We start from the raw sequence: 15399 nt of genomic DNA on the forward strand, positions 1-15399 counted from the left end.
TCAGAAACCGACAGGTGATGTGCTGTGTGGGAGGGAGAGGGATCCAGACTTAGAGGGTAGGAAGGGGTGGTGCCTCTCTTCTCATAAGAACAGGTTTCAGCCAAAATTCGAAGGAGCAATCTTTCCTTTATCTGCTCTGTCTTCTTCTAAAGAGAAACAGAATTTCAGGGGCTGTTTATTGAAGGAGGCAAAGGGGCTTGAGATTTGGGAAATAAGCTATCTCATGAGAGAAGGCACGGAGGAACAAAGAGGATACAGAAAAGAGGAAGAACTAAGCTAACACACCAAATATCAAATGAGGGAATGAGACAACCATGGCGGAAGGAAGGTCAGGTCCCGGGGGCAGTAGGCATCCGGAGCAAAGGAAATGCAGGTGGACAGAACAACACGTGGACTACGGTTTCATGAAATGCTGAAGGCTGTACTACAGATGTGGACACCAGAGATGAGGGCTCAGGGTAAGCCAGGCATTTTGGCTGCAGCAGTAGACATCAGTAGATGGACATAGTATTGTTCAATTTTGTTAGCTAAGACGGAGATGAATTTATACACAGGGGAAAAATATCAACAACAACTGAGAACTTGGTAAATCAGTCCACAGGTATCTTTTTCCAAATTGCAATTTTTAGAGAAGGTAACATTCCCATGTGTTTGAATCAGGAAAATCTTGATTAAATTACTGAATGACAAATGGATAAGAGTAAAAAAATGGCATGTCAACAATCCAAGCTCTCAGAGGGCTGAGGCAGGAGGATCTCAAGTTCCAATTGTTTGTGACACTATTACAAGTAGTCTGTGGGATCAGAGATGTGCTTTCTCTTGCTTGAACTAGGAGCTTATTTCAGGTAGAAGCTTGAGTATTTGCATGCCCTATGACCACCTCTATGCCTGGTCATGTTCTACAGGGATGCTACTCAACAGTCCTTTGGCCAGCTTCAAATTGCTTGTTTCCTACATTAACTCACAGTCTTGACTCTACCTCTGAGCTTCCTAAGATCTGGATTTAGGGCCTCTGAGCACTCACTGGCTGCCTGGCCAATCTCTGCACCCAGCTCTCTTCCCTCGCTCCTTGGAGGCAGTGCCTCTTGTCACCCCTGTAATTAGAACGCACACCCATGCCTGCCTTCCTGAGATAAACGTGTGTGACACTTCATTTTCACAGGGACGAAGCTATTTCCCCAAGTTCTGCTTGTCTGCCTTGTATTCCCTGGAGGCTAGCATTTCCATCTTTCTTTGGATCTCTAAGGCCAGCTGAAAGTCCACTGCTCTTGTCAAACACGTCTCTGCTCAGTAACCTCCATTCTCAGCACGGTGCTAGACATGGTCTCTCTGCTCCAGTCCCTGTCCTAGAAAGACTCTCAATCCAGCCCTGGGATGGAGAAAGTTATCCTGGGATGGAGGAGAGCATCCTGGGCTCTGGTCAGCGCCTGGTGTTCAGCATTCAGGCTTCAGAGCCCTTTAACCATTAACACCTTCTCTGGGCAAGTTTGGCTACGCTGATGGGATGGACATATCCAGGATCTTTTTCATTGGTTCTGTCTCTGCCCAAGGATGGATGCTAAGTCTCTTCTGAGTTCTTAGGTTTCCAAAGCCCCGTTACCTATGAAGGTGGTATTATAAACCGCCATAGGAGCCACAGATAGCAAGAGAGCTTCAATGACTTTGACAAGGTCATGTGATTAAGTGGAAGGGGAACTCAGATTCCTGTTCTAAGGCTTAACCCCTTCCTTTTACATCCCAGCCCCTCTTCTGGGACCTGTTTGAACCACCCTGTCTTGTACTGTGTTCCTTACCTTCTGGGCTTACCTCAGGACAAACTGTACCCTACAGGACCGAAGGTAGCAAGAGAGTTTCCTTGGGGGAAAACCAAAGTTGGTGTGTGGGAACTTCCCTTAGGGTCTACTGGTTTCTACCCCAGACCCTACAGGGCAACTTTCTCCTGCCTCCACAGTTATCCTTTCTCGGTTCCTTCACTTGTACCCCTAACCTCCTCCACAGATACATTTTCCCAAATGCGGTAGGGAACCATATACCCCATCCCTCTGCAGAAAGCAAAAAGAAAAACTGGTGGGATCCTTTCTGTGCCCCCAGGGCTCAGCTCACAGACACCTCCCCCTCCCGAGCCAGAAATAGACACACTCTCTCCCCTACCTCCCTCCCCTTGCACACACTCCACCCCTCCTCCTGTTTGCTCCCCGCCTTCCCCCTCCCCTTCTTCGCCGGGAGCTGCAGCCTGCAGTCTCTCCACGAGCTGGAGAAGGAGGAGTGTAGTGAGGGCGCTGCCCGGGAGTGCGCGGTCCTCGCACAAATCGGGCCACCCGGGGACCTAGACGAGATCCCAGCATCCCAGCACGTCCTCGCTTCGATGGAGCCTCCGGGCTCCCAGCCTTCCTTTGACTGATTTACATTTTTTAATTTATATTCCCCCTGCCCCGCCCCTTTTCCTTCGATCCCGCCCCCACCGCCCGCTATTTCCTCGCCTTTTCCTCTTCCCGGGCTTCCTTCCCTGTCCTTTCCTGCATTTCTTTCCCCTTCGCCCTCCGCTCGCCCCCTTGCTCCCTCCCCTTCCTCTCCCCTTCCTCCGCGGTTTCTTCCGTCTGCCCCCCCCCACTCCGCCCCCTCCTCTCGCTCCCGCCTCCTTCCCCCGCCCCGTGCCTGCAGACGCGCGGATCGTCCATGCGCTCCTGGCAGGCAGAATGCTGGGCAGCAGCGTCAAGAGCGTGCAGCCCGAGGTGGAGCTGAGCGGCGGCAGCGGCAGCGGCGGCGACGAGGGCGCGGACGAGCCTCGGGGAGCCAGCAGAAAGGCGGCCGCGGCGGACGGCAGAGGCATGCTGCCCAAGCGCGCCAAGGCGGCGGCGGGCGGCAGTGGCAGTATGGCCAAGGCCAGTGCAGCGGAGCTGAAGGTCTTCAAGTCCGGCAGTGTGGACAGCCGTGTCCCCGGTGGGCCGCCGGCCTCCAACCTGCGCAAACAGAAGTCGCTCACCAATCTCTCGTTTCTCACGGACTCCGAGAAAAAGCTGCAGCTGTATGAACCTGAGTGGAGCGATGATATGGCCAAGGCACCCAAGGGTTTGGGCAAATTGGGGCCCAAGGGCCGAGAGACTCCTCTAATGTCCAAGACACTGTCCAAATCAGAGCATTCGCTCTTCCAGCCCAAAGGAGGCCCTGCGGGCGGCGCCAAGACCCCACTGGCTCCACTAGCGCCCAGCCTAGGCAAACCCAGCCGGATTCCTCGCGGACCCTATGCGGAGGTCAAACCTCTCAGCAAGGCGCCTGAGGCAGCCGTGAGCGACGATGGCAAATCGGATGATGAGCTGCTTTCCAGCAAGGCTAAGGCGCAAAAGAGCTCAGGGACCGTGCCCTCAGCCAAGGGCCAGGAGGAGCGGGCCTTCCTCAAGGTGGACCCCGAGCTCGTGGTGACCGTGCTGGGCGACCTGGAGCAGCTGCTGTTCAGCCAGATGCTGGGTAAGTCTTGCTGCCCCGCCCCACCCCGCCCCTGGTTTTCTCCTGGCCCGCTCGCTGCAAGGAGAGGTGGGGAAAGCGAAGCTTCCTCCCTTTTCCCCTTACACTGACCACTGGCCAGGTTCGGAGGGGCATTCCTGCCCAGATGTGCAGAGCTGGCCTACCTCCAGCTGTGTCTGGCTAATGCTTGTCTTAAAGATGTCGCTGATAGGAGCCTGGGCTCTGCTGTGGCCTGTCGGAGGTGAGGGTGGACAATGGGGGCAGAAGGACTTAGGTTCTCAGAAACCATTAGCTCCCCTGAATTTTGAAGTCCAGAGTCCTAATATGGCAAACCACAGTGAGGTTGGTAGAGATACTGGCTGAGGAGTGGTCTGCATTGGATAATACAGCATCCAGAATTGCTAGGCGAGCATTGGTAAGGGCCCAGATCCAGAGCACAGATGTACACGGAGAGCAGATGTGAGGTCCAGTTGGTCCTTGGAGCAGAGCTGAGGCTCCACTTCCTCTGTGGATCCCGGGTGGGAGCTTGACTCGGATTTCCCGGGTGTGGGGGACCTGGCAACAAGAAGTGTCTGGGGCCAGGGAGGCGGGCGGGCAGCCAGCTGCGCGCATCTGGATGCGTCCTTTTCCTCAGCCCCAACCAACCACCACTCCCATCCCGCTAAGTGTTTTAGGGAAAGGTCTGGGCTTTTGCGCGGAGACTCCCGAGAAGCCTTTGCCTTTTGGCTAATGAAAGCCAAGCTGGCGGGAAGGGAGGAACAAAGCTTCCTCGGTGGAGGAAGCTAGAGAGCTGCTCCATTGTTCTCCAAGCCTGAACAGTCCGAGCAAAAAACCCGGAGCCAGCCCGGGAACCGTGCTTTCTTTCTGTAGAGCCCCTGTCCTCAAACAGGGATACACGGAGGATGTCCCTGACGAGGCTACAGTGCCTCGGAAGCTTGCACCGGCAATACAGGGGCTGCGGGAGGTCGGCTGCGAGCCACCATGAATGCACGGACTTGTTGCAGGGGATGGTTTGTGGGTCCTCAGGCGCCAGAGCCCAGGGACCCCATCTTCCTGGGTACCTCGCAGGCCAGTACTAGCTCTGCTGGGGGCTGGGAAGGGGCGTGTCGTGAGCGTGTGATGGGGCGGGGCCAAGAGGAGGATAGCTGTCCAAGTGACCCGATGGACTGAGGGAGAAGGGGAGAAGCGGATGCTGGCCCAAGGCCCCTGGAGAATGCTGAAGGAAACCTGTTCAGACTGCCGCAGTCTTTCTGAGACATCCCTGCCTGTGGTGTGGTGAGGGTCTGGTGAACAAGGATTCCGCCTCTGACACAGATGGCTTTTGCTGAGGCAGTCAGGAAACTGGACAAGGGCAAAGGGAGGAAGACAGCCTTACCCATTTAGAAAGCTGCCACCTTCCCCAAATCCAATTTGATAGTGAAAGGGGGGGGGATGGAGTGGAGTATGCAGAAGTGATGGGCAGAAGGTGCCACCCTCTTGCCTGTTGTTGGGTCTACCAGAGGCCCTGCCCTCAAGGAGCGTAGATAGACAATAAGGAAAACCAAGTGCTTGGCACTAGGAGGCCTGTGTTTCAGAGAGGGACTGGGAAGGGAGGCCTCTCTGAAGAAGGTGGTCATGGAATTGTGACGGAGACATGAGGCTATGAGGTCTTGGAATGAACATAGCCTGAAAAAGCGAGAGGACTGAGGGAGAAAGGGCCAGGGGAAGAGGAGTGGGGACAGGTGGGGGTGCAGCCCCATTTTCAAGATCAGAACTTGCTCCATTTGGGGTGGGTTAGCTAATCAAGCCCTCCATAGTCAAGGTATTTCCCATAATGCCCATCAAAGGCCTCTTAGTTGCTTCTCAAAGGGGGTCACCACAGACACTCTACTAGATGGTCCTAGAGCTGGCTAGGGGCAGGAGGGGAAGAGAAGCCAAGCTGTGGTCCCTTATTCCTGCTCAGCTATCATCACCCCAAGCACGCTTCCACGAGACACCTCAACAGTTATGGGGCGACAAGGGAACTCCTCCCTTTCTTGCTGGGCGGATGCTAGGCCAAAATGCAAGGGCCTGTGCCCTGAGCTGAAGAATGCATTTCCCCCTGAACCCTCAGGTACAGCTCTTCCATGGGAGACCTAAAGGGAGGAGGAGCCCACAGGTGTGGAGGGGCCTGACGAAGGTGGTGTGTACTGGGCCTGGGCCAGGCGAACGGTTTTAAGAGCAGGCCTCACTGAGGGCTAAGGTACTTCATTCTCAGAGGCGGGGAGAGAGGTGGGAAGTCTGCAGAGGTTGCTGTACTGCCTCAAGCTGAGATGCTCAAGTGAGAGTGGCATCAAGCTCCAGAATACACTCTTGGGCATCAGATGATAGGCGGGCATTTGGTGACTAGGCCAGACCTTTTCTCCGTGTGAAGATGAGGTAGAGGGCACACTGACCAGGAGTAAGGGGGATGGTAGGGCTGACTGGCACCCCAGGGCCTGTACAAGTGTGCCCGCTGTGAGGACAGGCCCTTAGTATAGAGCAGAGTGACTTGTGGAAAGAATCCTCCTGTGATATCTCCCCAGGGCTAAAGTCATGGAGTTTTTGCTCTTGTCCATGAGGCCCAGTATCAGGTTATGCACATTCCCTGGTACCATCTCAGTCCCAACTTCCCAAGCAAGTGACAGGGAGGTTTGGCAGCCCCAACTAAGAGCCTTTCTGGAATAAAGGGGACGAACTGAAACCTGATCACTCCTTTCCCCAAACTCAGCTGGGGCCCAGATGATCCAAACAGGCTCCCCGTCCCTTCCCTAACCTGAAAGTTGCCAAGTAACTAGGCTTCCCCGTAAGAGCCCCGAAACTTAGAAGGCCAAGGGTGAGCCCCAGGGGAAATCAGCCAATTCCAATACCAGGCCACTAGACCAGCTCTGAGGCAAAACAGAGAGCAGTATTCCAAAATCCTTGTCCAAGAGTCCTAAGTTCTAGTTCCTCCTCTGGGACTCAGTTTCCCCATGTATGCATGGAAGAGACCCCTCCCATGGCTCATCCTATAAGGGTGGGGGCAGTGAGTAGACCCTGTAAACATCTTGGGTGGATTAAAGAATGCTTATAGTAACATAGAGAAGTTAAAATTACAGTTATATCCCAAATAATACTTCGGCTCATTAGCCCTCCATCTAAAGATTCAAGCAAAGTCAGTCCATTGACTCCCCCACACATTCAGCTTTCCCCCACCCCGCTCAGACCTCCAGGAAAGAATAGACAGAGTTAAACAATTAAGATGGCCCAAGGTCAGGGTGTGAAAGAACCCGGGATCATGGAGTTCCTAGTCCCATTTCTTCACAGAAGGTGTCTGGCATCCAAGGAGGGGTTTCCATGACAACAGTTCTCTACCCTCAGAAGCACAGACCAAATAGAATTGAGGAAGAAAGGCAGGAAGCTATCCATTTCTAAGGCACTGGGGCTTTGGGGAGGAGGCCTGGGAAAGGATGGCTTCCCGGACTTGCTTTGAGCGCTGTGGGATGACCTGCTTTCCCGAGCACTTCTTCCCCTTTCTCCAGGACCTTGATGGGGAGTGGGGATGTGGCTGCCTACTCCTAGATAACCTAGATAACCGCTGCCCAGAGAAGGGGGTGTGTGTGCGTGTGTGTGTGTGTGTGTGTGTGTGTGTGTGTGCGTGCGTGCGTGCGTGTGTGTGTGCGTGTGTGTGTGTGTGTGTGTGTGAGAGAGAGAGAGGGAGAGAGAGGGAGAGAGAGGGAGAGAGAGAGAGAGAGAGAGAGAGAGAGAGAGAGAGAGAGAGAGCTCACCCAGTTCCAGAGGCTCCACCCAGAGGCATGGTTGGTGATTCCAGGAGCTCTGTGAGATCTGGAAAGAGTCTGGACAACCCTTCCTTCTGCCTTTCCTTGAATTTGGGCATTTGGGCTGGAGGGGACTTTTGGAATTGCAGGTTGGGACTTGTAGCAGCGTGCTGGTAAACATGCTCCTGTCGAATAGGAGCTGGCACGGGACCTTGGGGCTCAGGGCCTCCTGCCTTCCACTGAGAAGACGCTTTCTTTCTCTGTCACATTCAGGATGTTTTCATGCAAGACTAGGCTTGGGTCTCCATAGAGGATGGACAAGAGGCTCTGTTCTGCTCTGGCTGTGCCTTGGCTTGATTGCTGAGACCAAAGCTGGTCTCCTCAGAAGACAACCTGGGTTCTGTGTCTCAGAGCAGGGAAGAGATGGATGAGGAGGTATTGGTGGGTAGACTCTCTACCTTGGGGAGAAGGTTCAAGGGGAGCAGAAGTGCCCAGAGCTGCTCTGGTTCCCCCAAACCATGTCCAGGATGATATTTGTCCCCATTACTGATGGACTTCAAGCTCAGACAAGCCCACAAGCCTTTCTAGTCTTAAATGAAGCAGGACTAAGCCATCTAGGAGCCTAGAGGAGATTTTCTGATATTTTCTTCTTGTTTCACCCCTGTCTGTCCTGTGCCCAAGCTACTTCTGGGGCTGTAATCAGCCACTGGCTGCCTTTTATCCTGAGCTACCCAGCAACTTCTCCCCTGCTCTCTCAGTCTTACTGAGATATATACTCATTTCCAGTTCTCTAGCCTCTGACCCTAGGGCCGATGATGCAGGGTCTTCCTGGAGCTTGAAGGCTGAAACAGCGGAGTGAGTCTCCAGGGTGCACAGTGCAGAGTCTCCTCAGACAGGCGAGAGTGGAATCTCCTCCTCTCTGCATAGTGCTTAACCTTCCCTGGGATTCCATAGAACCAAAGAGTGGAAATTGTCTAGATGAGCCACCCACTGAAGGCCGAAATTAATCCCTTTGTGGCATCAGAGGTAGGTGGGTGTTCTGTTTGCATGCTCCTGGTAACAGAGGGCTTACTACCTTATGTTCCTGGAAAGCATTCATTGTTGGAAGAATTTTTCTATTATTAGTTTTATTATTATTTCTATCTTCCTGTTCAACCAATATTCCTGTCTTCTAAGAATTTCCACCATGGTCCACATTTGCTCATTGGATCCCTCCAGATGAAGGTAGCCTGCCTTCCACAGAGGTTAGATGCCTCTTTGAGCTGCATCTCCTTGTTCTCCCTTTGCCCTACCTTTTTCTCTTCCTTGCCTGTGTGTTTTTCCTTTCTTTCTTTTAAATGAAACTTCTTGGGAAGGAGTCTGACCTATATCCACCTGCTTCCCAGGTTGGCTCATCTTCACCTGGGTCTCACTCTTGCCGCCTCCTAATGGTCGCATCTTAAAGTGACTCCCTGCTGAGGACCTGCAGGACCCACCACACCTGGCTTCAGTCCTTTGGTCCTAGAGAAGCTGCTCCTGGCAAAGCCTTTCTTTCCCTTTGCAGACTCCCCGAGCTAACCAGCCAGCTCCGGGGGAAATGGGCGTCACCTGTTTCTCATTTGCTCTGGCTGACCTCCCCCCATACCCTGTTGGATTACCCAGATGTATTTGATGTCCAGGGAGCCTGCAGCCTTGCCTCTCTTGCACAGAAAGGGCCAGGGCACCAAACCCAACTGACTGCCCTGAATGGGGAGGTGACCTCCAACAGGAGCCCATAGAATTCCTGCCGTCAGGGCAGATACCTTTCCCACACTGCTGATTCTATAGCCGGGGAGGCAGAACACCTGAACCTCCATGGCTCAGTCCCACCTTGTTCAATGAGGTCAAGCCTCTGCTTCCTTCTGACCAGCAAACGCCAGTGTACTGACTGGGAAGATGTCCCAGGAACTCTAGTCTTCTCGCCAGAGGTAGAGGCAGGGATAAAGTTGGGCCCATCCCAGATGTTTACCGCTGGTGTGTGAGATGCAAAGTGAAGAGATGGGAAGCCCCGACTGGGGGAGAGTTATTAGGACCTGCTGGGTGCCTACACTCCTCTCTGCCTAGCCGGGTGCTATGGTGGGTAGGGGAGGCAGGGGCCATAGATGTTCCTCGGGCTTCCGTCAGTGCCGCTACGTCTTGTGTTTATATACAATTCTCAGCTCCACTCTAGCCAAACCTCAGCAAGGCAACCAGAGTTCGGCTGGGGCCATGGCTTGGCCTGGGTCACCTTGAAATCTATTTTAGACATCTCAATGATACATTTTAGGGCCACGGGAATGGGCGGTTTCTCTGCAGAGCCTTCTAATTTCTGGGTGGCAGTCTCATCCAGTGTATCTCGTGGTGCTGCCACTCCTGTGACTTGGGATATGGGCACCAAGAACTAGCACTTTGCTGACTATGATCAGCCACTCCCACTGCCTGTCCCTGTGGCTCCGCACAGTTGTCTGAGGGTTATCCATTGGGGCCCTGCTGTTGGTTATATCTTTGGCGTAGGAGGCTTGAGTCAAGAGTTCCAGATGTTTCCATACTGAGCCACCATTATAAACTATGACCTCAGGATGACTAGTAAGACAACGAAATGCACAGCACATTGGAAATATGGACATAATGGCTATGTGACACACAGCACAATGCCTAGGACTTGGGTCAGAGTATCATGATACAAACTTGGAGTGAACTGGCAGTCAGTGGTATGTGTTCCCATGGATCAGTGCACATCTGTACCAGCACGCGCTCTGGTTTCCAGCACAAACACACACAACTGAAGGTGCATTTACATGTGTGTCTATGTATGTACACAAGAGCGGGACCAGTTTAAGAGTGTGAAGTATGACCACAGAGGAACAACTTCCCCCAAACAGACCCCCAGGCAGAGGCTGCAGGGTTCAGATGCCTGGCTCTTTTCCCAGACAAGCACTTTAAGTACTGGTTACCCTTCAGACTCTGAAGACACAGGCTTTCTTTGCCCTTGGTGACCCACTAAATAGGCCCTTTCCTTTGGGGAGAGCTGGCAGCCATCCAGACAGGAGGCCCCTGCCTTCTCTCTACAGAGTCCCCAAGATACCACGAGGCCTAGAATTGCAAGATCCCTACACTGGGGAGCTACTTCCTACGAACCTGGTACCTGATCCTTCCAGGCAAAAGGAAAAGGAAAGTTCAAGAATGCTATACCTAATCATAATAGTTATTAATTGTCTAGTGTCTGAGAGACATTGTTTTTATGCTATATACATCATCATCTCTTGGTATTTACAAGTAAAGAAATGGAGACCAAAAAAAAAAAAAAAAATAGGTAAGCTGCCCAAAGCCAGGAAGGCAAGTGAGTATCCGAGCCAGGATTTGAACCTGACTTCTAGAAAGTACTGCTTCCTGGAGCTCAGTCCTTCCCCCATTTTTTAAAATTCTACTCAATTCAGAAGAAACTTCTCAGGCAGCTTGTGAGGACAAACCAGCACGCCCCTGAGACTGAGGCTGTGGGTAAGCTTACTAGCTTGAGATGTGGGTGGCAAGAGCCCCTGGCTGGCTGGAGCAGAGGTGGTAAAGGAGAAGAAGAAACAGGTTGTGGGGCTGTGGCTGATGGAAATGGGTATGCTGGGACAGTAGGCTCTGGGGAGACATGTGAGTGAACAAGAGTACACCGGGATTGTCCCCAAAGTCCTGTGTATCCTCCCTCCTAGGTGAGGTTGCCAGTGAGATTAGCTCTCCAGGGCCTTCAACTTCTGAATCTCCTGACTGGAGGGGCATGGCTCTTTGTAGTCCTTAAGCGACAGGAGGCGTCTAAGGATGCCTGTGTTCTGCCCTTAGCAGGGATTGGTCTTCCTCACCCTTAGCCAAGGGGTGTATGTGCCCTGCTAAATGCAGACCCTCATCTCCCAAAGCTTGAACCAGACCACGCACAGCACAGCCCCAGACATTAAGGCACTTTAGAACTAGACACCCGAGACCCCCCCCCCTTGCCTCTCCTCTCCTCTCCTCCCCTCCTTCCCTTTCCCTCCCCTCTCTTCTTTTCTCTCTCCTTTTCTTCCTCTCCCCTGCTCTCATTTTTCAAAGACCTTGGTCTTATGTAGCTCAGGCTGGCCTGAAGTTTGATAAGCAGATGAGGGTGAACACTGAATTGATCTTCTCACTCTGCCTGGGCTTACAAGCATGCACCCACTACATCCATGGAAATTTTCAGTTATGCCTAACTTTGAAGCATATATACACAGAATGGAGGCCGCATTTCAGCCTCCAGATTCTTTGTTCGATTCAAGAAGCCATACCAAAGGAGCTAGAAAGCTATTCAAAGGAATCAGAGCTGGGCATGGTGTTGTATATTGGTAATCCCAGATGTTCGGGAAGTTTAAGGCAGGGGATTGCAAGTTTAAAGTTAGCCTTGGTATCTTTGTTAGGGGTGCTGTTGCTGTGATGAAACACCATGACCAAAACAACTCGGAGAGGAAAAGGTTAATTCAGCTTACACATCCACATCACTGTTCATCATTGAAGGAAGTCAGGGCAGGAACTCAAGAAGAGCAGGAACCTGGAGGCAGGAGTTTATGCAGAGGTCATGGAGGGGTGCTGCCTACTGGCTTGCGCTAAATGGTTTGCTCGGCCTGCAACCTAGGACCACCAGCCCAGGGGTGACCCCACCCACATTGGACTGGGCCCTCCACCATCAATCATTCATTAAGAAAATGTCCCACAGGCTTGCCTACAGCCTGCTCTTATGGAAGCATCTTCTCAACTGAGGCTCCCTTCTCTCTGATGGCTTCAGCTTGTATCAAGTTGGCATAGACCTAGCCAGGACACTTGGCAACTTAGTGAGACCCTATCTCAAAAAGAGTAAAAAGAGGACACAGGAGGAGAACACTTGCCTAGCATGCACAAAACCTGGGCTCGGTCTCCAGCACCCCCACCCCATCACATGGAGGAATCATACCCTTGGTACAGGGTAGAAGGTACCCTATTCATACAGCTTTGTTTGAATGGCTGACTTGAAGATCTCAGAGAAAATGGTCCTCTTGGGAGTGAAGGAAACAGGCCACCCTGGGGACTCAAGACTTCATTTTTCCCCCCGTCTCTCAGCTGTTATAGGAGCCAGGGCATTTTGTCATGAAGTATTTTGTTTTGCCATGGAATCTAGCTGTCCCCATGGTGCCCCCATCTGTTCTAGAGTCCAGGGTTTGCACAGGAGGGTAGGTACTGTCCCCCTGTCTTAATGCTTCCCTGGGGCCCTGATGATGACAGAGCATCCAGGAGTCGCTGCAGGGTTCCACTCCTGGCTTCGCTGTCCACATGTCTCTGCTTCAGCACTCCGGAAAGGGAGCAGCGCCAGGAAAGACAGCATCTGCGCCCCTTGCAGGTGGAATGAGCAGAGCATCAGACAGCCATGCTATGGTGCTGCTCCCTGTGCCTTGGCGGATGATTGCGGATGTGAGATGGCCTTCTCCAGCTATGAAGGCTGGACCTGTGATTCCTGATACTTTGCAGACTAGGGTTTGAGTCTTTCTCAGCAGGCAGTGTGGAGAAGCGGCTGTGCTCCTGTTGTCACCGTTAAAGGGACATACTGAGCTTTCAGGGACATCAGGGTCAAGTCTCCAGGCAAGGAGGCCTGCTTGGTGCCCTAGGTCTTTCTAGTTTCTGAACCCAACTGGTAGCTTCAGGGCCACACCAAGCCTGGCTGTAGAGTTTTGGGTCTTTGGAAGAAAGTGCCCAACCCCAAGACTATACTGAAGGTCATATAATGTGCAGAGGTCAGACACCTGCATCCAAAGCCCTTTGGAGGACCACCCAACACATGGGAGTGTCTGAGACATTGGGGATCGGCAACCATGGTTACCATGACTTACTGAGCACTCACTGTTTGCTGGCTAGGAGACAGACTTTGTCCGGAGAAACCCATCTCATCACTAGAACGCCATGTGATTCAAGGATTTTGTATACAGTCTTTAACAACCCAGGCAGATTATAGAACTGGAGGACCCCAAGGGCATCCTGCTCTGCCTCCTGTGGTTGCTAGGCTGTGGAGGTCAAGTGACCAAGGTGCCAGGGGAGTCAGGCTAATGCTTCTTGCCTAAGAAGAAGGAGGACTTTGTAGTACTTGATAACCACGATGGCCTGACTGTCACACTTCTGTTGGCTGGTAACCCCATGATCACAAAAGACTTAGCTATGTCAGAACTCGCGAATACTAATGAATGCCAAGCAACTTGCCCGAAGGCGTGTGGCCCATTCATGGTGAAACTAAGCTTCAAAGCAGCCTTGGGTCAGGCTCCCACATTTAGCTACTAGACTCTACCGTCTCGTGCATGACAAGCTGCAAGCAAGTCCTTGCCCCTGCTGTATTCTAGAATTCATGGGCTCAGTCTTGCCATGGCTTTGATGGTCTAGGTCTATAAAGATGGATTCTCTTCTGGCCTCTATAAGCATCCCTTCAACACCAACTATTTGCAAAGGGTCTTGCCTCCCAAGGTAATCACTGTCCAGTGTTGGAAGCTGACCCATGGAGGGGCATTCCAACAGTGTCATAGCTGGAGCAGGATAGAGCAGGGTCCGAGAGCTACAGGAGGGCTGCCAAGAGGGAGCTTCCTTAGTAAAGGACCAAGGCTTAGATGCTCAGAAGCTGTTCTTGCCCTTCTGCCTGTGAATCTTTGATCTGTCTCTCTCTAAGTGCTTCCTTGGGTAAGCCACTTATCTGCCAGAGTCTTAGCCTCCTTGCTGGTAAAGCAGGGATCAGATTCCCCAGCTTCCAGATCTAGAGGACTTAGGGAGGGAACGGTATGGGAAAGGGCATTACGGAAGCTCCTGTGTCAGGGGCTGCAGATGTCAGCCTCATCTGCAACTTAGGGTGCTACTCCCTTCTATTCTCTCTGCTCCCTCCCTCCCTTTGTAAGTAGCCCCTGATTTCTGGATTAAGATTCCCCATAATGCTGCATCATGAGGGTGGGCGTGGGAGTTATTAGCTCCATGAAAGGTCTGAGACTTAAGAGAATATCTGTAATTTGTTGATGTATGATGCCTGAGGCACTGGTCTGGCATCCATTAATTCAGTTGCCAGAACATCAGAGTTAGGTACTAGTTTTTCTCCCATTTTCCCAACAAGGAACTGTCAAGTGAGTGTGCCTCGAGTGTTTACCTCCATGGTCACTATGCCACATGGCCTCACCCATGGAGAAAGATGGACGTGTAACGTCCCATAGGCATGACAGATCTGCCTAGAAGCCTTCTATTTTTAAAGAAGTGCATTTATCCTGGAGGGGGGTGGCTCTGTAAGATTTTGGTCTGGGAGCCTGGCTGGTCCCCTGTATTTACTTGGGTACCTGTTGCCAGAATTGAGACAGTTTGTGAGGTCTTTGGCTGGTATCTTCTCCACCCTGGATGCTAGTGGTCCAGGGTGGTCTAAAAGGGCCACCATGCTTACTATAGGAGACAGGTGTGCGCTAAGACCCTGGATCCACCCTTGGCCTTTGTGTCTCTGGGACCCTGGATGTCTGAGGTGATAGAAATGATACCAGCTTTGAAGGCCTAGGTATGAGATTTCAGATCAACTCAAAATGCTTACCCCTTTCCTGTCCATGATCTTGTTTGAACCTGTTCTTCATCTATCTGCAGGCTCAGACTAATAGCCAGCATTTAAAGGCCGTTGTGAGGATTACGGTAAAGACAAAGTAGAGAGTACCTGGCACACCATAGGCCATCACCACGTAATTCTGTTCCCACCTCCCCTAAAGACTCACAGTTCTGACCACTGTAGCTCTTCAGACCCCAATGGTGACCAGTCTTCCCAAGGGACTCTTAGTTTGACTCAATCATTGAACCTGTTTGAGGACAACTCAGGCTCTGAGATATGTATTATGAAACCCTCTGGAGCTAGCTTAAACAAAACAGAGGAGACAGAATTGCCAGGACAGGGAAGACACCAAGAATCAGCCAGGTTTCCAGGAGAAATGGAGCCAATGGCGCCAAGCATCTTCGCCTGCTCAGCATATTGGCTCTCGCGCTGGTCGGCTCTACACATCGGATTCATTTCCTTTCATACCACTGACTCTGTTCCCGGTCCACGTGGCAGCATGTGGAGCCCACACTCTGTCCAAGAGAGCAGCTGGTTTACCCAGGGGAGGAGGTGGAGGCTCTGACTGACCTATCACAACGAGAGGAAGTTGGCTTCTAAGGTTTTCAAGGG

At 52.2% G+C, this 15399-nt stretch overlaps 1 protein-coding gene across 9 annotated transcripts in view; it reads left to right on the forward strand.

The window, feature by feature from the left end:
• Nav1 (neuron navigator 1) overlaps positions 1-15399 on the forward strand; it is a 257270-nt gene that overhangs the window by 97022 nt on the left and 144849 nt on the right. For all 9 annotated transcript variants that reach the window (XM_087906482.1, XM_087906487.1, XM_087906489.1 and 6 more), the window contains exon 4: positions 2662-3465. In XM_087906482.1, the coding sequence (XP_087762608.1) occupies positions 2662-3465 (804 nt within the window). The remainder of the gene's footprint in view (positions 1-2661; positions 3466-15399) is intronic.

This window comes from Myodes glareolus, chromosome 5 (genome assembly GCF_982192425.1).
Source record: "Myodes glareolus chromosome 5, mMyoGla1.1, whole genome shotgun sequence".
Lineage (NCBI taxonomy): Eukaryota > Metazoa > Chordata > Mammalia > Rodentia > Cricetidae > Myodes > Myodes glareolus.